Source organism: Aspergillus ambiguus (genome assembly GCF_047715705.1).
Source record: "Aspergillus ambiguus strain CBS 117.58 unplaced genomic scaffold BDV59scaffold_4, whole genome shotgun sequence".
NCBI lineage: Eukaryota > Fungi > Ascomycota > Eurotiomycetes > Eurotiales > Aspergillaceae > Aspergillus > Aspergillus ambiguus.
The window spans coordinates 828155-851849 of record NW_027395517.1 but is presented as its reverse complement, the minus strand read 5'-3'; the positions used below and the strand labels follow the sequence as shown (position 1 = coordinate 851849).

The 23695-nt window shown below is 50.7% G+C and overlaps 10 protein-coding genes across 10 annotated transcripts; 3 read left to right on the top strand and 7 right to left on the bottom strand.

The window, feature by feature from the left end:
• Window positions 1-6: 6 nt before the first annotated feature.
• On the bottom strand, window positions 7-1611 carry BDV59DRAFT_171314 (VIT1/CCC1 transporter family protein). Its single transcript, XM_073688552.1, has 3 exons — window positions 1208-1611; window positions 804-1149; window positions 7-750 (listed from the first exon to the last, which is right to left on the bottom strand). The coding sequence occupies exons 1-3, from the start codon at window positions 1272-1274 to the stop codon at window positions 246-248; spliced, it is 918 nt and encodes a 305-aa protein (XP_073551483.1). The 5' UTR covers window positions 1275-1611; the 3' UTR covers window positions 7-245.
• Window positions 1612-1865: 254 nt separating this feature from the next.
• On the bottom strand, window positions 1866-3816 carry BDV59DRAFT_210228 (sugar porter family MFS transporter; the record flags this gene model as incomplete). Its single annotated transcript, XM_073695552.1, has 7 exons — window positions 1866-2384; window positions 2440-2669; window positions 2722-2922; window positions 2972-3237; window positions 3291-3449; window positions 3498-3580; window positions 3634-3816. The coding sequence occupies 7 exons, from the start codon at window positions 3814-3816 to the stop codon at window positions 1866-1868; spliced, it is 1641 nt and encodes a 546-aa protein (XP_073551482.1).
• A 448-nt stretch (window positions 3817-4264) lies between these two features.
• On the top strand, window positions 4265-5867 carry BDV59DRAFT_199070 (cytochrome P450; the record flags this gene model as incomplete). Its single annotated transcript, XM_073693288.1, has 2 exons — window positions 4265-4277; window positions 4324-5867. 2 exons carry the CDS (start codon window positions 4265-4267, stop codon window positions 5865-5867), a joined length of 1557 nt encoding a protein of 518 aa, XP_073551481.1.
• A 163-nt stretch (window positions 5868-6030) lies between these two features.
• Window positions 6031-8004, bottom strand: BDV59DRAFT_199069 (uncharacterized protein; the record flags this gene model as incomplete). The annotated part of the gene is made up of 4 exons (XM_073693287.1): window positions 6031-6300; window positions 6366-6469; window positions 6527-7226; window positions 7987-8004. 4 exons carry the CDS (start codon window positions 8002-8004, stop codon window positions 6031-6033), a joined length of 1092 nt encoding a protein of 363 aa, XP_073551480.1.
• An 832-nt stretch (window positions 8005-8836) lies between these two features.
• BDV59DRAFT_171310 (uncharacterized protein) lies at window positions 8837-9626 on the bottom strand. Its single transcript, XM_073688551.1, has 2 exons — window positions 9443-9626; window positions 8837-9380 (listed from the first exon to the last, which is right to left on the bottom strand). The coding sequence occupies exons 1-2, from the start codon at window positions 9505-9507 to the stop codon at window positions 8954-8956; spliced, it is 492 nt and encodes a 163-aa protein (XP_073551479.1). The 5' UTR covers window positions 9508-9626; the 3' UTR covers window positions 8837-8953.
• A 765-nt stretch (window positions 9627-10391) lies between these two features.
• On the bottom strand, window positions 10392-12295 carry BDV59DRAFT_112398 (Zn(II)2Cys6 transcription factor). Its single transcript, XM_073686632.1, has 2 exons — window positions 12201-12295; window positions 10392-12128 (listed from the first exon to the last, which is right to left on the bottom strand). Exons 1-2 carry the CDS (start codon window positions 12245-12247, stop codon window positions 10499-10501), a joined length of 1677 nt encoding a protein of 558 aa, XP_073551478.1. The 5' UTR covers window positions 12248-12295; the 3' UTR covers window positions 10392-10498.
• Window positions 12296-12920: 625 nt separating this feature from the next.
• On the top strand, window positions 12921-14169 carry BDV59DRAFT_199067 (RTA1 domain-containing protein; the record flags this gene model as incomplete). The annotated part of the gene is made up of 4 exons (XM_073693286.1): window positions 12921-13115; window positions 13167-13302; window positions 13357-13748; window positions 13810-14169. The coding sequence occupies 4 exons, from the start codon at window positions 12921-12923 to the stop codon at window positions 14167-14169; spliced, it is 1083 nt and encodes a 360-aa protein (XP_073551477.1).
• Window positions 14170-14998: 829 nt separating this feature from the next.
• Window positions 14999-15698, bottom strand: BDV59DRAFT_171305 (uncharacterized protein). The gene is made up of 4 exons (XM_073688550.1): window positions 15650-15698; window positions 15573-15591; window positions 15388-15493; window positions 14999-15334 (listed from the first exon to the last, which is right to left on the bottom strand). Exons 3-4 carry the CDS (start codon window positions 15453-15455, stop codon window positions 15163-15165), a joined length of 240 nt encoding a protein of 79 aa, XP_073551476.1. The 5' UTR covers window positions 15456-15493; window positions 15573-15591; window positions 15650-15698; the 3' UTR covers window positions 14999-15162.
• A 2163-nt stretch (window positions 15699-17861) lies between these two features.
• On the bottom strand, window positions 17862-21198 carry BDV59DRAFT_171301 (guanine nucleotide exchange factor VPS9). The gene is made up of 6 exons (XM_073688549.1): window positions 19558-21198; window positions 19428-19505; window positions 19203-19378; window positions 18504-19141; window positions 18147-18443; window positions 17862-18065 (listed from the first exon to the last, which is right to left on the bottom strand). Exons 1-5 carry the CDS (start codon window positions 20918-20920, stop codon window positions 18398-18400), a joined length of 2301 nt encoding a protein of 766 aa, XP_073551475.1. The 5' UTR covers window positions 20921-21198; the 3' UTR covers window positions 17862-18065; window positions 18147-18397.
• A 79-nt stretch (window positions 21199-21277) lies between these two features.
• On the top strand, window positions 21278-23198 carry BDV59DRAFT_199065 (asparagine synthetase domain-containing protein; the record flags this gene model as incomplete). Its single annotated transcript, XM_073693285.1, has 2 exons — window positions 21278-22072; window positions 22122-23198. The coding sequence occupies 2 exons, from the start codon at window positions 21278-21280 to the stop codon at window positions 23196-23198; spliced, it is 1872 nt and encodes a 623-aa protein (XP_073551474.1).
• Window positions 23199-23695: the final 497 nt, after the last annotated feature.

The following is a 23695-nucleotide window of genomic DNA, read 5'->3' as shown; positions in this document are numbered from 1 at the left end:
AGATATATATATATATATAAAGAGAGAGAGAGAGAGAGAGAGAGAGAGAGAGAGAGAGAGAGAGAGAGAGAGAGTGTGTGTGTGTGTGTGTGTGTGTGTGTGTAGAATTATGGTTATGATTTTGGCCTGATTCGAATCACCGGACTATCCCATAAATGAACCTAACGCCGCGCTTTTGTTTATCCTGGTATATTCTACATGAATGGTGCATGGACGGGGAAAGACAGATGCAAGTGGACTAGATGTTATGAGCCACCTCCGATGAGTCGGACCAGCGCAATGGCCGCCCCGGCCGCTACGCCGCCAACAAAGCACATCTGCACGCCGCCCTTGATGCCGGCGTAGACGTTCTCGCGGCCGGTCCAGCCACGCACTACACAGGTCTTGATGTAGCCGAAGGCCAGTAGCGTGACGGCCATGACGGCGATGCTGTAGTAGAGGGCGACGATGACGCGATCGACGATGAAGTACGGGATGAGGGGGATGAAGCCGCCGACGAAGTAGCCCAGGGCGAGGGTGATGGCGGAGATCCAGGCCTGGTTGCAGTCCGGCTGCGATTCTTTGTGGTGGAAGGTGATGAGGAAGTCGAGGAGCCGGTCTTTGGAGCCGTGCAGCGACGAGTTGATCTGCGCGATGGCCTCCTCGGGGATGCCGTGGACGGAGAAGATGTCGTGGATGATGGTGGCGGTTTCATTGGGGGAGGTCTCAACGAGTTCCGTGGCCTCGCGGACGGTCGTTTCGTAGGACTCCCTGCGAGGACAGGTTAGTGGTTGGCTGGTTGCCACCACGGCGAGGGCACTCACGCTTCGCTCTTCGCTCCTACATAGCCACCTAAGCCCATGGAGATGGCGCCGGCGGTCAGCTCGGCGAGTCCGCCGAGGACGACGACTTTGGTGTTGCCCAGTGCGGAGAGACCAGCACTCAGCGCGAAGGGGACAGTGAGGCCGTCAGATAGGCCGAGAATGGCGTCGGAGACGATGCGAGGATTAATGCGGGATCGGGAGCTGCTGGTGCTGGAGGATTCGGAGACTGGGGAGGAGGGACGAAAGGTGCAGTAGGAGCGCTGGGCTTCAAGGTCTTGGTGGACTTCATCATGGTCTTCTTGGTCGTGAAACGAGTTGTTTTCGTCTGTTGCGAGGAGCGGTTTTCCTGCGTGAGTGCATTAGTACGATGACTGAGCTCGGATTGAAGGAGCGGTCAGACGAACGGTAACCATGGACGGAAGTGTTCTTTTTCTCGGGGAAGAATTTCTGCTTGATGAACAACAGAGCCATAGTTTGCAGCGGATGGGGCAGACGAAGGCGAGGCGATCAATACAAAGAGCCCCAGATAGAGAAGAAAGTAAGCAAACGGGCGGTGACGTCAGGAGCGGCAATGGGTCAATCTAGACTCTGCACTCTCTCCAGGGCTTCAATGGCCACTATGCAACACCAGAACAGGCACAACAGAAGCTATAGAGAAGGAGACGGACGAGTATGACTCTTCCTATGATGGACACTTGGCCGTTTATAAACCAGAAATCTCTTGCACCGGCTCTTTGCATTCTTCTCGCTGACCCTGCGAGGACCCAGCCCTCTCGGCCAATCAGCACGAGCGTAATGGTCAGCGATCGAAAAGTCGGTCCTCCGTTCGGTCTCCGAAGACGACACAGCGTCAATCCCGATGGCCATGATTGGCGCAGTCTTGGAATGCTGACAATCAGCGGCGCTGTGAATGGCGGAAAGCAGGATAACAAGGTTGCTGATTCGTCTGGTTCAAGCACGATGATGTGACTACACTGGGTCTAGCATGGATGAGCATACTTATCCCTACATAGGAGACCACAGTCTGAGTCCGGAGATGATATATCCATGAAAATTACACGCTCATCTCACCCTCTCGTCGTGTACAACCTCCACCTTACTACTGTCGTCTTCCCCTTCTGACGACATGTCTCGTTTCTCCCTCCGGCTCTCAGGGTCAGAACGGACAACTCGTCTGAATCCGGGAAGTAATCGACCACGCTTGTCCACCACGATCGACCGATCGTTATCCCCCATGTACAGCGCGTCCGTTTCTTCCAGGGTTCGCCCGCTAGTCTCTGGGTAGAACAACCACACCAGCGTAGCAAAGAAGATATTCAGAACAAAAAAGATCATATACGTCTTCCAGCGAATGTTCGCAATCGAGATGGGTGTGATCTGCACCACCAAGAAGTTGAAAATCCAGTCGCTCGCCGCCGCAATCGCTGCTGAATGCGTCCGATGACGCAGTGGCATAATCTCTGGTGCGTACAGCCAGGGAATGGGGAGCCATCCAATCGCGAAGATGGCTTCATACAGGAAGAAGAACGTCAGAGAAGCCTTGGCTTTCTCCGGTGTGATATTCTTTTGCAAAACTCCCGCCTAGAACAACGGTCAGCGAAGAGGCAAATCACCTGAACAAAAGCGATTCACGCACGCAGAGAAAACAGATGGCACATGCTAGAGCACCCCAAATGAGCGGGGGTCGCCGTCCGATCTTGTCAATGCAGTATATACCGATGAAGGAGAACACCCAATACGTGAGGCCAAGCCCCGCGCCGACATGGAGTGACGGCATATAATCCATCCCCACGTCTGTCGTCAACGTATGCGGAGCGTAGTACACTAACACATTGATGCCTGATAGCTGTTGCATCGCTTGGAGACCTAAAGTTCGTCGTTGGTAATTGCCAGTCATACTTGGCTGTAGTACACATACCGATAGCAAGCAAGAAGCGATGTCTGATCTTCAGCGGCCCATTCTTGAAACACTCCACAAACTTCCACTCCCCGTCAGCATGTTCCAACGCGATAGCGTCATCGATATCTTTTTTCAACGCCATAACGGCTGGATCGCTTTGGGGCAGGTTCCTGCCGCCAATTTGACGGAGAACATCAATCGCTTCGGCATGGCGGCTACCTGCGCAAAATTCAGTCTAGTGCCAGTATCATCTCGGTAGTATACCTACGCGCACTCAACCACCTCGGAGACTCTGGAAGCATACATGTCCAGGATACCTGAAAAAAGATGATGACGATCTGGAAGGCAATGACGAGCCGCCACTGGACCGGCCCACTGGCATACGACATCCCGATATTGAAGTAGTATGCTACCACTATACCAAAGGCGATCAAATTACCTTCGATGGCAACGTGGCGGCCGCGGTTCTTAGCAGGAACAAGCTCGGAGACCCAAAGCGGAGTGGTCGCCGTATTGAAGCCATTTCCCCACCCGCTGCATACATCATCAGCATGATCTATCTGCGGTGGTTCTCATTCCTCTCATACCATACGATCCGGCCCACTATCATCTGTGGCACTCCAAATGCAGAAGCTTGTAAGATAGCACCGATGCATTGCAGCAGCGCTCCCGCGTAAATGCATTTTTTCCGTCCAAGGGTGCTTCCCACGAAAAAGACAGTCACAGCGCCACAAAAACAACCGATTCTGTGTTGGTTTGTTATCTATACTGGCCAAACCACCGCCGACACTTACTCGTAAATCGCACTTATGGTTCCCAAAAGACTGGACGACGGATAATCGAACTGCCGGAGGAAACTATCCTGGGCAATTAAACCCTGCGTTGAAGAAGTTAGCTGACAGAAGGACGGCTTGCATATACAACACGCACGCTTAGGAACCCCTGGTCATAACCGAAAAGGAGGAAGCCAAATGCCCCAGCAATGGAAATGTTGTTTCTCAGGGCTCTTCCTTGGACGCCGAATAAATACTTTCGGTGATGTTCCGAGTCATCTCCGGCCTCAATCGGTTGCATAACATTGGAAACATTTCTATCGGTGATATTAGAAGACATAATGTAACAGACATGCCAAGAAGAATAGGGTAGATGAAAACCTGAGGAATGGACCACATACCGAGTTGGGTCCGGCAATGCCCTTATATGCTACATGCACCAGTTGCGACACTTACAGGAGGACTGATGCGAGGTAGATCACCAATATCATGGGCAATGGCCGGCATTACTGGAAACGATGGATTTCTCCCGATGTTTGGGGTGGTCATTTTCCCTCTTCGGCCAAGACTGCCTCTTCTGGAACCTCGGGATTTCCTTCGCCCTGATTGGCGGAATGTTCAGATCTATGAGGCCTCATGGATAACCGCCCTCAACACGGTGGAAACTGGGCCAGATGACAATGAACATAAATGCAATTGTCTCTCTGGTCTTGCCCTATATCGACGACGCCATGCCTTTTCCCATCCAAGTGACATCTTAACCTCTGCTCAGAACATTCAACATCAACATGCTCTCACCAGGTACATTCCTAGATCCACGCTCTAGATAGGCAGCTAACCTATATAGCTTTGCTCCTCGTTCTAGCCGCCAGTGGCCTCTTTATCTACACCGTTGGTCGGTACTTCAAGGACCCAAAAAAGCTTCGACGTTTTCCGGCTCCGTCTTTTGCCGCGTTCAGTCCATTATGGAGCATGTGGCACTCCTGGACATGCACACAGTACAAGGTCATTGATGCCGTCCACAAGCGTCTTGGGCCCGTCGTCCGAATTTCTCCAAACCATATCTCATTTACCCATCCAGATGCCTATAAAGATATCTACGGGCATGGAACCTCTCTCGTCAAAGATGATTTCTACTCACACCTCGGCGGAGGCAATCCTTCCATGGCTCAAGCCACCGTCAAAGCCGTGCATTCTTCCAAGCGACGAAGCCTGGCGCATATTTTCTCGGCAAAAGAGATAACTGCAATGGAGCCGCGGGTCATAAAGTCAGTTGAACACCTCTGCGCCGCTATAAGAGTCAAGGCCGCTGGCGGCAGCCTCGGACCGGGAGACAAATACCCTGTCACCGATGGCACTTTCGACGCACGTCCATGGCTCAACATGCTGTCATATGACGCCGTCTCAAGCATGCTCTTTAGCAACGATTTTGGATTCCTCCTGAAAGGAAACGACATGTGTCCTTCCGTCGACGGCACCGGCGCCAGGAAACTCGTACCTGCAATGGACTCATTCCATTCTGCAAGTCGATTCAACACGGCTATGGCCCAGCTTCCCCTTCCACTGTACAGGCTAGGGCGCAAATTGCTCTTTTTTGTCCACGGGAACCAGCAAGGGAGCGACTTCGCCGGCATGTCTCGCGCTCAGGTACAGCACCGCTTGGAGAACGAGCCCTCCCAGCGAGATCTCTTCTCCTGCTTCCCACTTCAGCCCACGCCAAAGCGCCCAGATCCCATGTCCGTTGACGAAGTCGTTGCCGAATGCGCCACGATGCTCGACGCAGGCAACGACACTACGCAGACAACCTTGGCGAACTGCGTCTACCACCTTGCCTCTAACCCGGAAAAACAGCGGAAACTCTACGAGTCCCTTACCGCAGTCGTCCCAGAAGATTATAGTGCAAGCAAAGTCCTTCCAACCAGTATCCTCCAGAATGTCCCTTATCTCCGCGCTGTCCTTGAGGAGAACTGGCGGTGCCGTCCCCCAGTGGCTCGCGGTCTCCCACGACGCACCACTGGTCAAGGTGCCACCATTGCCGGACATTTCATTCCTGCTGGAGTCACCGTCTCAGCTCCCATCTACACACTGCACCGCAATGAGACGTTGTTCCGCAAGCCACTAGAGTTCATTCCCGAGCGGTGGATGCCGGAAGAGGAGTTCGGGAGGGATGAGGTAGAAGCTGAGAATCTCAAGACTTACTGTATCCCGTTTAGTATCGGCCCCCGGGCTTGTATCGGGAGAAACTTGGCGTACATGGAGGTGTCTATTGTCATTGCGGCTCTCGTTCTGAATTTCGAGTGGGAAATGGCGGAACCGGGAGCCGCTATGGAGATCGTTGAGCGATTCAACTTGAACCCAAAGGAGTTGATGGTGAGGGCAAAGGTAAGATAGATAATCGATCTAAGGTGGAAAGATCAGTCATGCGGCGGGAAGCGTCCATTTTAGTTACTCGGTCATGAAGTTTGTTATGACGGTAAGAAGTAATCTGATTATTTTATGATAAAATGATAAATATGAGCTACTATACATCGTTTGCCTCCAAATCTAACACTGCTTAAACAAGCGGTGGTGAGTCCCGAGCGCCCTCAGCCCTACCTCCAATGTGCCCCCACAGTTTCTGGAGGCGTTCGATACAGGTCCGATTTGGCCATTTTACTCTCTCCATGAACCTTTCCAGCCAGTCAAGCAGTTTCCCTTGTTCGTCGCGTCCTGTGAAAAACTGCCCGCACCAGTACGCCAAATGAGCACCGTTGATGCATGCGCCGACGTCGTCATCGGAAAGGACCACCCCGCATGCTAGTCGGGCTGAAGGAAGAATCTTAGTCTAGATTAGGAGTAAAATCAGCATCGTTTCCCTAGTACCGGCCGTCTATTTGGGGGATGGCACACATGGATGTAGTTATTAACATCGACATAGGAGTCTAAGACGCCATGTTTCTGACGGTAGACTGCAAGCATCGTTTTCGCAGTGTAGTATTGCTGCCATGCAAGCCCTATTGATGACCCGATCAGTATTTTCAACGCTGATGGCTTTGATAAGGGTGAAATACCGTGCCATTTGCTCAAGTAACGGATAGTGGGGAATGGCTCAGACCTCGATTGATGATAGAACCAGGGCTTAAAGGCTTCTGGGAGGGATTCGCGCCAGGCATTGATATCAGCCTCCAAGTCATCGAGGCATTGCGTGCAACCTTCTGCAGCTGGCAACGGCGACCAGCACGCATTGCACACCTTGGCCAACAGATACGTCATCCGATTTGTCCAGACCTCATCCCTTGCCGGAGAGAGCAAATTACTGCTGTCGATGATTCCCAGGTCGAAGCGACACTCCTGCTCAAACAGAAAGCAGATGCGGAGCGTCTGGCGGACGAAAGTCCAGAAGGCAATCCCCGTCACGTCCACGCGGTCAGGGGGCCACTTGGCCTTGGAACTGGTAAGGAGCGAAAATGCACCATGGAGGTGGCACTGGGCGTCTTCGTCGGGCTCGGAGAACTGCTCCGACATGCGGAGGATGACTATCGTGGCGAGGAGATTCTCGGTGGACACCGAACGGGTTTTCGGGTCTAACAACGGGATAAGCAGGCTGATCGCCTGATTATGGTAGTAATCGGCCGGATCTCGGTCACTGCGACCCCAGAGGTACAAGACCTGCGCTGCATATGCGAGACATGAGTAGTAGAGCACCGGAGTTCGTAGCGCAAGTCTCGGGACTGCCTGCGCAAAACACTGACCGGGGGATGCGATATCAAGCTTTTTAGGACGTTAGTCTCCCTCAGTCTCCCCAAATCGTCAACTCGTGGGATAGAACTGACCCACACCCCTGCATGCTGCAGGTAGCAGTCAAAGTAGCGAGATTCGCTCCTAGCCACTTTTACCCGGACTGGGTCGCAAGCTATGGGTATGTAGTCTCCGTCGGTAGGGGAGGAAAGAAGACCATCTGGGGAGACCTGTATTAATTCATCGGTACTATGTGATTGCGCGCGACGATGACTTATATTGGGGGAGGCAGGAACTGGGAAACGATCGTATGTTATTCTACGCCATGGCTCGGGCGAACTCGGTGATGGTGCTGGGGTTTGGGACAGTGCAGCCTCTCGAGGGGAAGAGGTCTCTTCTGGTGTGGAGTTTTGTGGTGGTGCAGCTGGAGGGCCGCGGACGGGGTCAACAAGATCGTCAGACGAGACTATGCCATTTGGATGGCTCGAAAATGGATCAGGGTCCGGGATCCCAGTTTGGATGGAGAGTCGGCTTTGGCGGAATCGAATAGTGGAATACGTGCAGGTGAGTTTCATCCGCGCCTTTTGACATCTCGTGCATATAGGGCGCCGTCGATCGCCTACAGCACATGATCAGGTTGATTTGGGCTTAGGGAATAAGATATAACCCACACTTGAGATGCCGATTCTTGCATGGAACACTAGTTGCTCGGTCAGTTCGGGGAGCTTCAACTAGGATCTTGCCGTACCAGGATGACTTCATCTTGCGCTAGAGAAAGACGTGCGTCACATACATCAACGGCCTGAGGCATTTGACCAAGATAGAGAAGACGAGTTGTCCTTGATTAGTTCAGAATTTCCGAGAACTGAGAATTTAAATCTAGCAGGAGTCCATGTCGCTGAAAGTTGCCTAGAATGGCCTTAGCCCACCCCGCGTTTTCATTGCGGGGATCCGCTAAACCCTTTTTCACTATCAATCAAACCCCGTCTCATTCATGAAACCATCGACGGCGTCCCCGCAATCAAGACAACATCGTACCCAGTGATTTGATCGGCTGATAGCCAACATGATCTATCTGACTTCTCAGTAATAAGCTTCACAGCTTCTATGTTTGGGAACACCAGGAGGGTGTTTAAAGATCGACTGGCGCAATCCAGGAAAACCGAAGACCTTGCAGTGCAGGGCTATCTTTTCAAAAACAGAAGGGCAACTAGTATACCTGAGAACGATAGTTAATTGTGTTTCGGTTCCACAGATTAGTTACAACTACCGGAAGAGATAGGGACCTCGTCTTCTTGGCAGTAAGAATGCCACCCGGAGCTCTGATGGAAGAGCCAGGCCGTTCTATGGGCACTGGGCATTTTGGAATTCTATGTTGACTCTCGGGATCAACAAAATTGAGCTATACTCACGTCCGGATACCTACTAGTAGTCTATAGGCTTGATGTCGATACTTGTCAAAGGATTATAGGGCCGGAATTCTGAATCCAGAAAGAGTCTTGAGCGGAAGAATGTACCAAAATGCACATGGGAATTGGTATCAAATGACCGGAGCTTACTGAGGCGGATGCAACGTACCTTACTGTGGTTTGATTGCGTACATTTTAAACGAATACACTACTTTCGTCTTGACAATGGCATATCCTCTCAATATATTACCCGTATCCATCGCTAGGTGTTTGAAAGTAAATACAAAGGCCAAAGTAGGTCCACCAGCAGTTAACAGCGATAATCCAGCGGCAAACTAGTACCAGTTCCAATTACAAAGCAATGGCAAGGCCAAGAACACCAGCAGCTCCCATCAGCCCCATAGCAACAGCACCAGTCGGGGCCGCAACACCTTCGGAGGTAGAAGAGCCGGCAGCAGCGCTGGAGCTGGCGCCAGTGGGGGAAGAAGATCCGCCGCCGGTCGTAGTAGCAGCATCTGTAGCAGCAGCGCCGGTGGCGTATGCAGTAGAGAGCCAGGTCTTGACGTTTCCAGGGAGATCCTTATACCACTGAGGGTAGTCACCGTCCTCAATGGAGTGGATCAACGACTCCCTAGCAGCGGGGTTCTGGAGAGTCGAATAAAAGGAATCCGGAACAGCGGTGGCGAGGACAGAGACGATGGATGGGGGAGGGGTAGGGATGTTCAATGTAGGCACGGCGAAGCCAGAAGTCAGGCCAGCAAAGTCAGTCTGAGTAGCACTGCACATCACCATGAGTTAGTGGGTATTACAACCTCCTCATTGCGAGAACTGCGTACTTACATGCTGTCCAGATCAGCCATGGCCGCTGAGGCCAGCAGAAGGAAGGAAAGAGTCTTGAACTGCATCTTGCTGGCGTTTTTCTTGATGGATAAAAGATATGAAGTGCGAATTAACGAAAGATAGAGATCAACAGGGTATCTAGGGGTATCTAGCAAGAATTGAGAAGTGATAGTATCGTACGGAAAAGGGGCTAGAATTCAACAAATGGCAGAATTGACAGTTAAATATCCATCATCGAAAAGGAGAGTGCACTAAGGTGTGGCTATTTCGAGACACTAAACATCTGGTTGGATGGCATCAATGCAAGAGCCCGCCAAAGGCAGCCATCAATCAAGAGGTCGGACACAGGTCAAGATGAATCCCTCGTATTCAAACTTAGATATGAAGCGAAATTTGGACTACTGGTGGAATACGTTAGACAACTTCTTTGAGGCAAATAAAATGACAGGACTAACGGGCTGACCCAACGGATCAGGGTCCACACTGGGACTCATAGGATGATTGGGGCTCGTATTATTATTGTTATTGTTATTATTGCCAGGAAATAAGCAAAAGGGCGTGGCTTCAATATCAGGGCGTAGTGCTCTAGTCTTGTGTTTGACTCATTATAGGAGCTCACCACTCATGACACACGGGGCCAATTTTAGAGATGTCCCATACGTTCCTACCGTTGGAAATGGATGAGTGGCGTATTCGAGGCTGCTACTCAAATAAAGCTCGAATATAGGGCTAAACCACACGAAGAGGCATTTATTATCTAGTGCTTTACCAAGGGACGGGAGGAAATGAACGAAAGAAAGGATTGAAGTGGGTCCGTGATGGGTAATCTGAGTTTCCAAATAGGAAAGGCCTGAGATCGACGTGAGAGAATACGAGGTGCGTTTAAAATTGCTTGGGCTGCTTGGCGAAATCTTTTCCACGTCATTATTGCATTATTGGAAACATTCGATGTTACTCAAGACACACCACGATCAATCTGACTGTACGAATGGCTCTATTGAGAAAGCTTTTCTTGCATTAAGCTAGTGCCAGCAGGCCATATTATCCTTGCCGTTATCACCAGTGAACACATTCCTCAATCGTCTCATTGCTACCAAAGACAAACTGTACAGTTCCTCCTTTCCCCTCGTGGAACCGACCCATCACGCTCAACACTCTGGCGCTCATAGGAATATCACTTGGTTCATAAACATCACCTTTGAGTATACCAGCCGCTTGCTCTTCTAACTGTGCAACCCGCATTGCCAGACGTGCATAAAGACGCGAATTCCAGATCCCTTCCTGGCGATTACTGCGGCGCATCAGATCTATTGCCCAATACCGGGTATTGTAGTCCCGACAACTAGATGCTACAATCCACAGCACTGGTAGAACTCCAAGTGAGAATGAGAATGATGACCATGAGCAGGTGGATTTTGGCTTGGGACGAATGGATGTATAAGCGCCTCCGCTCATCATGTCATCGTTTGGACGACCATTGTGTCCAGCTGATGACGCCTTTTCCTCCTTATTACAGGTAGAATTGAGCGGGTATTTCCGTTGTGGTCGCTCGAAGGCAGACATACTGATTATATCCTCTGCCAATGACAAGATAACTTTGTACTCAGCTGTATATCTGTCCCATTCTGAATCAGATGGAGGCCAACCCGCCTTCAGAACTACTCCAACGGTCATTTGCCACATCTGGAGCATTTTTGCATACTTCAGCGATTGATAATCCATCTCGCTTAACGGATTTTTGGCAAGGAAGTCGCTAAACGCCATTGAGAATTGATCTGTACTTTGCAGGGCCCATCGATACTGTTCTTGCATTTGCTCCTGTATCTCAGGACTACCCCTTGCAGGAGTCTCTGCACTAGAGAGAACATGAAGAAACCTGTTGTAAACAGCTCGGAACGCGTCACCAAGCTCTTCGAGTGTTAACATAGTCGCAGGAGGACTCTCAAAGGGCACATGTAGAAAGGCCGTTCTGTACGGCTGCATGTTCTCCGGTAGGGACAACTGCCCATCAACCTCCAGCAGTTGATTCTCCATTAGAGTCAAAACAGACTGAGTGATTTCATGTGGACGGTATGAATGACCGCCACACCTATGTCTGAGCTGTTCTTGGTGCTGTAAGATCCTCACACCAGATGCAGCATGCCGCAAGGCGGCCTGGTAATGCCCTTGGAGGCACTCAAAACAAAAGAACAAAAGGCACATAATTAATATAGCATCTATTGTGTCCGCAGAAGTCTGAGAGAGGCGACTGCATCCTGTTCGTAGTGCTAAATCATACTGTCGCAAAGCTAGCTGCCTTCCTGCAGATGTGTCCAATGGGTCTTTGTCTCCCTCATGGAGAAAAATTCGATGCAAGGACCCCAAAGCCAAAACAGCAGCTCTTATACTAGGATCTGTATTTGCTGCACTGAGGAGGAATTCACCGGTTTTGGTGCCGAAACAGGATGCTGTTTGGATGTGGAAGAACTCCCACGAGCGCCATTCTTGTTCTGTGGTGAGTTCATCGAATGTTGGTAGCATCCGGCCATGTGTTCGGTGGGCAAGAATTGGAGCATATTGGATGATTCTTATATTCCTATATTTGGAATCTGGAGTTGGTGCTTGCGTATAGCCATCGCACCGTCTGCCGGTAGATCGACATCTATAGCAGGATGGCTTCTCTTCGTCACACTTCACTTTTCGAATCCTACATGGGCCATACCACCTTAGAAACATCCTCTAAAAAGTGTCATTGGGAGAGAATAGAATAATAGTTTACCTGCAAGTCATGCAACCACTCTTAGATCTGAGTATCTTCGGGAACATTCTACCCTTGTATCCAGAACGAGGAATAATGAACAGTTAAGAATCAAGGCAACCATTGGGATGCAATTCGGATGAAGATATTCGGGGATGGTTTATATCATGACTCGAGTAAGATACTAATTATAACATAGTGTCAGCCTAGGCCGTCTGAGATAAGCACCGAGCAATAGTTAACTAGTTAACTAGTTATCTCAGGTTCCAACCTGTAATATATGTCGAGCTACGGCACACTGAATGCTTAATCCGGTTAGCATAGCCGGCCAGACCAATCACAGTCTCATTGATGGTATCCTCAACTACGTCGCTGAAAGTCTATGATGCAAGGTAGATTGGCAGCTTTTTGGTTCCAGGTATCTAGCGTTTCGAAAACAACCCAATATTCCCCCAAGCATGCTCTTCCATCACTGGTCAGTTCGGATATGCTAGCTATTCTTCTAGTTAAAGTATTATGGCAGAGATAGCGCACGCCGCCTTTAGCCAATGACGGCACCCACATACAGAACTATGGATGGTCAAGCAACTCACGGAGCCTCTTCTTTGCTATTCTTCTGCCTAGACATTATGTCTCGAGAGGAATTATAAATATCTGAATGTATTCTAATAAAGATTTGCACCGTACACAGTTTAATCCGAATCCTACGTGTACTCAATCCTAATTCTGCCCATTGCAGCAATGTCGACAACTGCCACCTTACCTTCCTCGACGACATGTACTCATCCAAATCCTGGAAAGAATGGTTATCTTCCTCCAGACGCGTGCGACGTGATCCTCTTTTACATTCCATCGCTCGGAGCCGCTATCCTTTTCACCATTCTTTTCGGCATCACTTTCATTGCATTTGGGGTCCAGGCATTCATCTATAGAAAAGTATGCAAGGCTTTTCCATAAACTACTGTTCATGACTCTGACCTCATATAGAAATATTCCTGGGTCATCATGATGGGTGCAAGTTGGGAGTGTCTCGCATTCGTGTTTCGCGCCCTCCTTACACGCCATCAGAGTAATGGCGGGTACAATACTACCTTCACACTGCTGTTTTACCTTGCCCCTCTATGTATGGGTCTTGGTCAATGAGCGCAGATGGTATTTGTCCATTAACGTATTCCAGGGATCAATGCATTTTTATACATGACGCTCGGCCGTCTGATCTACTTCCTTGTACCAGAACAACGACTGGCTGGAATTCCTGCGACTAGATATGGAGTTATCTTTATTTGGCTAGACATCATTGCATTCATTATTCAGGCAGCAGGTGCCTTGATCACCACGGATACTGACGCATCCACGAAACTCGTTATGATCGGTGTGCATATCTACATGGGTGGAATTGGCCTACAGCAGCTTTTCATCATAATTTTCACTTTTCTCTTCATTCGTCTGCACCACAAACTGCGGTTTATTGAGCAAACCGGTGCGCTGAGACCCGATAAAACGGACGAAAAAGCTCGACCGTGGCGTTGGCTCATCTACGTCATGTACTTTGGTCTGTTTATGATTACTGTAAACCTCCCCTTCACTTCGAGACCATCTGTGCGGAATGCATGCTAATGTCGGCATCTAGGTTCGCATTATCTTCCGGCTATGTCAATATAGCCGAGGCACTGACCCTAACAATCCCGTTTTGACCCACGAATTCTACGAATATGTTTTTGATGCGGTTCCTATGTTGCTTGCGTTACTTGCACTCAATCTCATCCATCCCGGCATGGTCCTGCGGGGTGTCGGTTCGGAATTTCCATCTGTTAGCTGGAAGGAGAAGAGACGTCAGAGGAGGGCAGATCGGGAGAGAAAGAAGCAGTCGAAACTGAATGGATCTGATGATCCACGCGACATATTCGGGTCACTCTCCATCCAAGAAGGTGGGAGTACTCTGGAAGCAATGCATCACGATTCATACTGGGCCACTGGCCAGCCTCGATGATTTTTGTAGCGTTATGTTCTGGTTGACTGTGGTATGACTGAGCTTGCTTTATGAGGGGATAATAGGCATATACTTTTGGTCCCATGGGTTATATCTTTAATCGCTCAGAATCTTTAAGAATATTAAGTCCTATACAACCATTATTGCAGAAGCCGCACTATAGGTCGTCTTTGATCTCGTCGCTTTGCAGGGTCGAAGGAGCTTTCAAGGAACAATAATCATAGACCACAAAACAGGTGCGGCCTGTTGTGTTGGGAGAGCTGACTTGTCCAGAATCTCACTTCAAACAGCCAACAATCCATGATCATGTAAATCCATGCCTTGAAAACCGCCCCGTCGGAGCCAAAACGATAGGTAGATATGTCACTATGTGCATAGGCGTACAACATCCGCTTAGAAGCAGCTTGCAGCAACAATTTTTTGTAGGAAGTCCTACTACCTCGTTGCCTTAATATACCTAGCAATGTTTGGCCGCGCTTCAACCGCCTTCTCCAACACGACGAGAGATTCAGAAACCACCAACTGTCGTGGCATAGTTAGTAAACTATCTTATCTATAGCATAGCCAGCCAATAGTATGATACTGACCGGCAAAGCTCCAACACTCCGATCATGGTCAATAGACTAATAAACCGCAAAATCAACATAACTGATCTTATCACCGAGCAAATACGGTCCCTCGCGATCGGATAAGATCATAATACTTTGGGACCAAGATATCCTTGTACTCGGGTGCCGCGCCTAGGAGGTAGGCCACCGATTGAGACTGTATACGGTTAGTTGATCAAAATTTGTCATTTTCGAGAATACAGTAACTGGGACAACGCACCCGCCAGTCGATATATATGTCTGCCACAGCATCAACTATATACTTATCGTAACTATTTTCGCCGTCGTAAGCCCCTAGTTCGCGAACAAGATGACGCAGAATCGGGATGTGCTACAGAAGGTAGGTCAGTAGATTATGTCCCGCCTTATCATTCAAACATGAACCCTAGGGTGTTTTTCTAGCTTGAGTAAAAATGAACCCTTTATACTCCAGCGCAGGAAGTTGCCCAGTTCTCGTAATGCCCTTTTGTTTCAACTGCTCACTGGTTTGCTTCCAAGTATCATCGAAAGAATACCGGATTTCTTTCACTTCAATACCTGCGTCTTTCAAGAATAGACTTCGGAGGTTAGTGAGTGTAATAGATACGTACACTGGGGAATATCAACTCACTTAACAGCCTCGCCGCGGCCATGCCTGCCAATATCGAGATAGTAAAATACTACTGGACCGGTTGCCATTGTTGGTAGCTCTGTAGAGTAAGCACAGTCGGTATTGACTATCTCACATTAAAGTCAGGCTATTGCGTGGATGGATTTTCGGATTCCATTCTTAATTGAACAGGGAGAGCTGATTACATAGCTTGGAGATGCATGCCTATGGGTCAAGGTTAACTGCCAGCCGCCGGAGGGTTCATATCGGGGATTTAGTTTACTTATGCGTCTTCGGATGAGAGCAAAGTGGACAATCAGCCAAACAAGCCCGGCTCTTAGCCATCCGAGGCCAACAAGTGAAAAGCAGAACATAAGTTTATGATGTCTGTCAATGATTCATTGATCCCAGATCATCTACAGACCTGTTAGTGGGCATGTGACGAAGGCTTCAAACCAAAGGTCCAGGTAACCATCCTAAGATGATGGAGATGACCAAATAGAACAACCTTGAGCGAGTTTGCACCGAAAATATCAGTGATTACAAAGTCGACTCAATAACAGACGACGAAAAGCCTGGGAAATACACAAACTGCTTTTGTCAGCATATGCATGCTGACAGGACTCGGCGTCTTCTACTCAATATTAGTGGTTGCTTCCCACTCAAATCTATCTTTCAATGGCAAGGAAACAATATCATTACGGCAATGACAATCTCCACCCTTTCAAGGCGGGCAGCCAAAAGTTAGATGAGATTCTTTAGAGAATAAGCATAAAGATATTAACGCAGAGGGACCCTGCCAGCAGACATTGTCCGCCTGGGCTTAGAGCTACAGCAATGTCGGCACATGTTAGAGGAAGTGGGAATGGCGTGACAGGCAGCGAGAATTGGTCAGAAAACAGATGAACGGCTGCGATAGAGGGCTACTGGGTGTTCTGAATACACCACTGTTCGCTGGTGTCCTGAACAAAGAATAAGCACCCATAGTTAACTAGTTGCCTAGTTATTTATGCTTTGGACTTTCCTATTCCCCCATGCCGTTTCACTTTGACCTCGGATATTTTTCTATTAATTTCTTTCTTGTTGTTTGATGGTCGCAGCGTGCGAAGCGCGTCTTCCGGTATATTATATATAGGTGGGGATCCGTCATCACGCAAGTTAAGTCCCCGTTGAGTCTAGTGTGACTTGGCATTAGGGCTTAGAACGAGCAGTGCTCAACACAGATCAACTGGAGAACACTCCGCAACTCTTCCTCTCCCCGACAACTACTGCCATTACTGAGAGCACATCCAACCACTGACAATGAAACATCTCTGAGAAAATCGATCCCCACTGCATTTAATCTCTGACCGTCTCTCCCCTCACGGAGATTCGGGCAATTGACTTCTCTAACTGCCAACAATCAGTGCGAGGATTTATCACTGGAGGAGGCGGGGTCAGGATTGATGTTCTGCTGACAAACCAACCAACTCTGTCCACCAATCAGAGGACGCGAAACCTCTCCGCAGCCGGCATATAAACCATTCTAATGTCTATCTCATCGCCTTCGGGCATTTGGTCAATTTGAAACGATACAGAGAAGATTAGCATGGCCCCTGCACTAAGGATGACACGCTCAATCAAAGAGAAGCTACCAGTTTTTTTTTGAGTATATACCCTCTCCATTTGAAGGTGTTGATGTTTTAGGGCCTCTTCTGCGGTTGATAGGAATCTCGACGCCCGCAGTTCGAATCTTGGAGTTGGCTCTTTTTGATTCCCCTTTTCTACGCTCTTCGCATGTAACGTGGCCTTGCCACCAACAGTGCACTGATTATCTTTGGATAATATTTCTATCAACCACCTTCATTATGTACCAATACACAGCATCCTCGTAGACACGAACAGCACCCGCCTATCGTAATCATCTAGATCTCAATGCAAGCCGTCGCACAGCCTCAGGCTCCTCCCTCTCTCTTCGCGTATTCCTCCTCCATGCGCTCCTCGTATAGCCGGTCCGCTTCTTCCCGACTCAACGGCTGGCCAGTCCCAGTATTGCGAAGACCATCTGCTCCGGAGGAGGTGGTAGTGTTTCCTTCGCCAGAGCCGTGAACGCGACCGGTGTTGTTGGCGGGGTTCGAGAGGGACGAGGTGGACGGGTTCGCGTCGGAGCTTTGTTGATCGGGCTGGTAGATAGGGAGAGGCATCTTCTATTGGGATTACTCCGCGATGGAGGACAAGGATATGGAATAGACGAGGGTATCAGGAAGTGGCAGTTATTGTGGCAAGAGTACGGTGTGTTAAGTTAGACGTTTTGAACAGCTATTTATGTTGTCGATGTGGCGATAACACCACGTCATCCGTCGTCGACCTCCAGTCGCCATATCCAGCTTCACAAGGGGATCACCTACGTCCGCCATACAACTTTGATCGATATTCTATGATACGAATTACAAGCCTCTTCTTCACCCTCAGGCATATAGCCTCAAGAACTGATGAAAAGGGTCTCTCCTTGGAGAGGAAGGTGCCAAAGAATACGCCTGTCAATGACCCGTAAGCCATTGAACGGACTGTTCCGCCGCGCTGTGCAATGCAGGGACCAGTCCGTGGTGGACCGCCTTCATGATCGCAGCCACCCAAACAAGGTAAGTATGAAGAAAAGAAAGAAGAAAAGAGTTCAAAAGGGAGTCGGGGGTGCGAGGAATTTATAGGGAGAGCAGGAGGTCCGTGCATCGCCACTAAACAAGCGAGGTGTCTTCTGGACAGCTGATTGGCCACCATAATGTTCCTTGCATACGGAGTAGCTTACACCACTAGTGCATTCATTACTGGATTAAGGCTACTAGTACACCGTATGCTCGCGATTCGTCGCTGCGATATTCTTCACCCTGTCATCATTCATGTTGCCTTTGGCGATCATCATTACTACAGTATATGTAAGAGCCTCGCCCCAAAGGCCTGCAATAAGTACAGAAGCACTGCCCATATGACCCTAGGTTACCGTCAAAGAATGGAGGATGCGCCCTCCCCTGTATCTCACCATCCATCTATCGTGTCACTCCGCACTTAAAGCTAGGCAAGCGTCGACCGCCAGACCGACCCTGTTAACGGTGTAAGCAAGACTTCTAATCACATGGCTAGGACCGTCGACTGAATCTCACCTTCCTTCCTTCATCTTGACAACATCATCAATCACATCGCGGTCAAGGTTTGGGAACATGTTCGAGAGTGTCTCCACCACACTATTATGCTCAACGCGTTGGATCCGCCGTGCCTCTGCATCTTCTGCACTAGCTTGACGCGCGGCGGCATCCTGCACATCCATAGCCCGAGCTACTTGTGGGGGAGTGTTATTGCGGCTCCTGTCTGTAGACCGGCGTTCCTCGCCACTGTTTCGAGGAGGCTGGTACACGTTCGGAGTGAGCCGCGGTGACGCACCGGGTGCCGGTGTCGGTCGTTGCGCTGGACGTTCTTCGGGGGAATCAGGTTCGTCGGAAAATATCCTTCCGATGGTGGTCAGAGGCTTTTGGATAGTCCGGAGTAGACCGGCCACCGGAGCGGAGTCCTCATCACTGGATGGTGGAGCGTCTCGCCGCCCTCGCTGGACGTCAGCGGATGCCCGGGATGGAGCTTGTGAGCTCTCACTGCGCTCTAGCTTCTTCCGCTCCAGAGATTCCGACTCGCGGCGGTTCTGCTCAGCGATCGCGGAGACCGCAGCCTCCACATTGCGTTCGAATTCTTCATCACTAACCGTCAAGCTCGTGCGATCTAGAGTTTCGATGAATTGAATGGCGCCCGACTGGACACAGATCAGCCAAAAAAAAAAAAAAAAAAAGCTTGCCGCGTAGATGTCCACATACCAATGAAGACAGATAGTAACCCGCCTCTCCTCCTAGTTTGTCCTGGTTGCGGAAACGAAGGATGTACTGGATATTAGAGACCAGGTGCTCCGGGTTGGCTTGTAGTACCACATAGATGAGAAGCGGAACGAATGCATCTGCTGACGTATCGGCTTTCTTCGTGTTCCGTAGAAGACCTATCTTGGATTAGCGTTAACTTGGCCCTGACGAAGTAGTGTAACACACCGAAGATGACTTTGCAGCAGTTGAGAATGCAGATGACTTTATCACGGGGTGCGCGATATCCATTGATCTTCAGAATTTCTGTGTCCACGTCAGCATGCGGAAGTATGGTTATCAACAGTATCCAACTCACCCTGCTGCGCAAGGTTCAAAAACCGACGACCATGCGCGCTCACCGGCGTTATGTCCAGGTGCTCCTCTCGCACCCAGCTGTAAATTCGCATTTTCTGTGCCAATACATCGTCGCGCTCAATGTCCTCTTGGTGCTGGCCCCTCCTCCAGGGCCCATGGAGTCGCTCCATCTCCCTCCTTTTACTCCTGCTCGCACTCCTTGGGATCGTGGGTGGGCCAGGGATGGCCGGAGAGAATGTTTGGGAGTACAGTCGGTTCATGACCAGTTTCTCCATACCTTCCTTAGCGTTATCGAATTCGCTGTCGGAGACATCCCGCCAGACCTCACACATAGCCATCTTGTTTGTAATAAAAGCCAGAAAGTCACTGATAATTTTCACCTGCTCGTGTACCATCCATTGGCGCTTCCCGAACTCGTTGAGGAACGAACGAAGAAACTTGGCCACGGGGTCGGCAGTCCGATGACGCAGCTGCTCCAAGAACCGATGGAAGTCGAACGGCTGATCAGGCTCCGGCTCCGGTGGCGGCAGTATCGTGGATGTAGACGAGCGACGGGTCTGCATAGCTTCGTCGGTAGAAGTGGCCTTTTGTAGATTTCTCGGTATTGCGGCGGGGACCTTCTCGGAGGACATCGATGACCCCGCCGCGAGGCTGGGTTCTTGTGAAGCCTCGCCAACCGGCTTTCCCTGGTCAAGACTTGACTGACGTGGAGGAAAGTGGCTTTGTCCGCCTAGGAACTGCTCCGCCAACTCCATTCGCGGTGACATAACCTGATCTTGGCCGCCGTCGCGCGAGGCGTCCCGAAACTGTTCCATGATGCTCTGGATCTCCGGTTGAGAGTCATTGTCGCGAGAACTGTTCCCGTTGATGTTGCCTTTTCCGTTGCTGCTACTGCTGGGCACCTCGGGCAGTTCTTTCTCGGTTAACTCGGAGGGCGATCTAGTGGGTGAACGGGGCGGCATCGGAGACGAGGGAGATTTGGGGTTCAGATAGACGTCGTCTTTCTCGGGTGGCGGCGGAGGTATATCTGATCCTGCAGACGACGTGCGGTGTGGAATGTTGTTGGTTGATATGGACAACCCTTTCATGCGTCCTGAAAGCGGTTCACCCGGAGAAGGCGTTGGCTCCGCAGATGACCCAGCCGTTTTATCCGAGGATGTCGTTGCTGTACCTTGCGCCTGCCTCGAAGTTTCTTCCTGTGCTTCATTTGGTGTCTGCGATAGGGCATCTCCGGCGTCGGGCGCCGACTCGATGCCCGTCGGGGTCACTTGGCGCTTGGCTGGATTCCCCTCATTGTGAGGAGTTGGCTGAATATCCCCTGGAGCACTGGGAGTTGGGGAATTCGACGGTTCCGTGGAAGACATAAGCTACCCACATGCACGCTCGCGCTGTATAGAGGAGTAAAACACAAAGCAATTCAGAAGAAAGCACAGGACATTATGAGAAGGACCATCCAGCGGCTTTCTTTGCTTCCGGGGCGTCGCAAGGGCGATAGATGACGTCCGCGGGGTACGCAAATGTTGACCGAGAAGAAGAGAAGGCACAGCCAGCGGTGCAGGATAGGATATACCGTGTAGGAACAGGCGGCGCTTATCAAGGGTAGAGAAGAGAAACCTGGAGGTATCGAGGAGAAGAGAAGAGGGGAGGGAGGTAATCGTTGCTGGATACAACGACTATCGAACCGCCCGCATCCCCCGACGCCGGATTATCCTTTCCCCGATATGTCAGCTTCCCGCCGTTTTCTCGTGCTGGACCACAACTGGGAACCTGCTCCCTCACTCGCCGGGTCGATCATGTGTGGGATCTTCTTCTCCCTCGGTGTATCTCAACCCGTGCTTCCCACCCAGGAGACCTGTTCTCTACTGCGCAATCGAGGGCCGGACAACTTCCAAGAGTGCACCGTTCACCACGATGTCAATGTTGAACACGCGGGAGCTCGAAGGACGTGTCCCATCGCTCTCACTTTCGTGTCAACGGTTCTCTCCATGAGAGGAGACTGTCTCCTTTCACAGCCGATAGTAGATACCACAAGCCAATCCGTACTGTGCTGGAATGGCGATGCCTGGAGGACCGCAGGTGAACCTATCCAAGGCAATGACGCCGAACTGATATTCCACTTATTGCTACAGGCTGCAAGACCTTCGTCCCCTGTCCCCGGACTCCCGCAGGACTCAAGACAGAGAGTTGCGGATGTCATAAGCGGCATTTCAGGAGCGTTTGCCTTTGTGTTCTACGACGCAGTCAATTCCCACCTGTACTTCGGCAGAGATTGTCTGGGGAGACGCTCTCTGCTTGAAGGCTTCGATGCCCATGGAGCTTTAAAGATTTGCAGTCTCTGCGACGGCACCCTCTCCACCCACTTCGAAGAGGTTGACACCAACGGAGTGCAGATGATTGACCTGTCGCATAGCATTCTTCAAAACACCCATGAATCTCCTACTAATACCTTTATCTTCAATAAAAGCAGCATACAGATGCTACCGTGGGAGCGTTTAGGGTCACACACACCGCACCTGGTACGCCTCGTTCTCTTCCCGTTCAAGGAAAATACTAACAATCACGCAGAAGAACCCCATCCCACTGATGAACAAATCACTTCCGGAATCCACTCCACCCCAACTTAACACTCAGTCCTCTTCCGTAAAAACACTAGAACAGAAACTTTGCGAATCCCTTGCCGTGAGGATCCAGAATGTTCGCGAGCCCCCTGGCTTCACAGCTAAAAGAAACGCGAAGACGGCTGTGCTCTTCTCCGGCGGCCTCGACTGTACTCTCCTCGCCCGGCTTTCCCACGAACTCCTTCCATCCAATGAGACAATAGACCTGCTCAATGTCGCCTTCGAAAACCCCCGCGTCGCAGCTGCAGCCGCCGCAGCTGCAAAGAAGGACAGACCCGCAACAGCGTCATCAATCCCTGAGACCTCGGTATACGAAAGCTGCCCCGACCGGATCACCGGACGCGCAGCTTTCGCCGAGCTCCAGGGCGTTTGTCCAAACCGAAACTGGCGCTTTGTCGCAATTAATATCCCCTACGAGGAGACCGTCGCCCACAGGGACACCGTGAAACGACTGATGCGTCCCCACAATACAGAGATGGATCTGTCAATCGCCTGCGCTTTGTATTTCGCCGCGCGTGGACAAGGCATGGCTATCGACAGCGTGCAGGCTGACTCCACGCCAAAGCCCTATGCCTACACCACCCCCGCCCGGGTGCTCCTCTCCGGCCTGGGCGCCGACGAGCTCTTCGCCGGTTACTCCAGACATGGGGCCGCCTTTTCGCGGGACGGGTTCACCGGTCTGATCGATGAGATTGATCTGGATGTCAACCGTCTCGGCAAGCGAAATCTCGGCCGCGACAACCGGGTGCTCGCGCACTGGGGCCGTGAGACGCGGTTCCCGTACCTCGACGAGGACTTCGTCTCGTGGGCGCTGCAGATCCCGGTTTGGGAAAAATGCGGCTTCGGTGTCCCGGTGGACCCCTCGGTGCCCCCGCTGGACTCGGAGAAGAAGGCCCTGCGGCTCATGGCGCTCAGACTGGGCATGTCGAGCGTGGCGCGCGAGAAGAAACGTGCCATCCAGTTCGGCTCTCGGACGGCTAAGATGGAGAAGGGCCGGACCAAGGGAACCGACACACTAAGCTGAAGTCTACGTTCTTTACTCTTCTACCATATACCCACCTCATCTCAATGCCTGACTCCAATCTACCTCTTCCCATTCGAGCATTTCTCAGCGTTCCGTTCCTATGTGATGCCCCCAACGGCTATGAAGATAAACACAGATCAGATACTTCTGAGACCCTTTCATCACGTCTATCCCCCGCATCCTCATCCCCCATCATCTATTCACCAAGAAACGGCGCATTCTGACCACCATCCTCCGTACGATGGCCCGTTCCGACCACCAACAGGCTCCCCTCCGTGCCATGACCACCACCGTATATGTTCATTTCACGCAGACAGCAACCTCCGTCCTATTGTTGCATTGTCGTTGCCTTTTCGGTCTCGCTCTGCGCCGCCTCGTCGGATCGGGTGAGATCGTGGCGAAATGCCTGCGATAATTGGGCTGGACTGTTGATGTCATTGATGTTGATATCCGGTGGCGGCACGTGAGCGGGTTTCATTGGGAATGGCGCTTGGTCA

Coding starts and splice junctions, on each gene's coding strand:
- BDV59DRAFT_112398 (XM_073686632.1), bottom strand. CDS start 12,247: ATGTTCCCGAAGATACTCAGATCTAAGAGTGGTTGCATGACTTGCAG. Junction 12,129..12,200: donor AGTGGTTGCATGACTTGCAG/GTAAACTATTAT, acceptor TGGCCCATGTAG/GATTCGAAAAGTGAAGTGTG.
- BDV59DRAFT_171314 (XM_073688552.1), bottom strand. CDS start 1,274: ATGGCTCTGTTGTTCATCAAGCAGAAATTCTTCCCCGAGAAAAAGAAC. Junction 1,150..1,207: donor CACTTCCGTCCATGGTTACC/GTTCGTCTGACC, acceptor GCACTCACGCAG/GAAAACCGCTCCTCGCAACA. Junction 751..803: donor GTAGGAGCGAAGAGCGAAGC/GTGAGTGCCCTC, acceptor CTGTCCTCGCAG/GGAGTCCTACGAAACGACCG.
- BDV59DRAFT_171301 (XM_073688549.1), bottom strand. CDS start 20,920: ATGTCTTCCACGGAACCGTCGAATTCCCCAACTCCCAGTGCTCCAGGG. Junction 19,142..19,202: donor GTTACTATCTGTCTTCATTG/GTATGTGGACAT, acceptor ATCTGTGTCCAG/TCGGGCGCCATTCAATTCAT. Junction 18,444..18,503: donor GTCAAGATGAAGGAAGGAAG/GTGAGATTCAGT, acceptor CACCGTTAACAG/GGTCGGTCTGGCGGTCGACG.
- BDV59DRAFT_171305 (XM_073688550.1), bottom strand. CDS start 15,455: ATGGCAACCGGTCCAGTAGTATTTTACTATCTCGATATTGGCAGGCAT. Junction 15,335..15,387: donor GGCCGCGGCGAGGCTGTTAA/GTGAGTTGATAT, acceptor TAACCTCCGAAG/TCTATTCTTGAAAGACGCAG.
- BDV59DRAFT_171310 (XM_073688551.1), bottom strand. CDS start 9,507: ATGCAGTTCAAGACTCTTTCCTTCCTTCTGCTGGCCTCAGCGGCCATG. Junction 9,381..9,442: donor ATGGCTGATCTGGACAGCAT/GTAAGTACGCAG, acceptor GGTGATGTGCAG/TGCTACTCAGACTGACTTTG.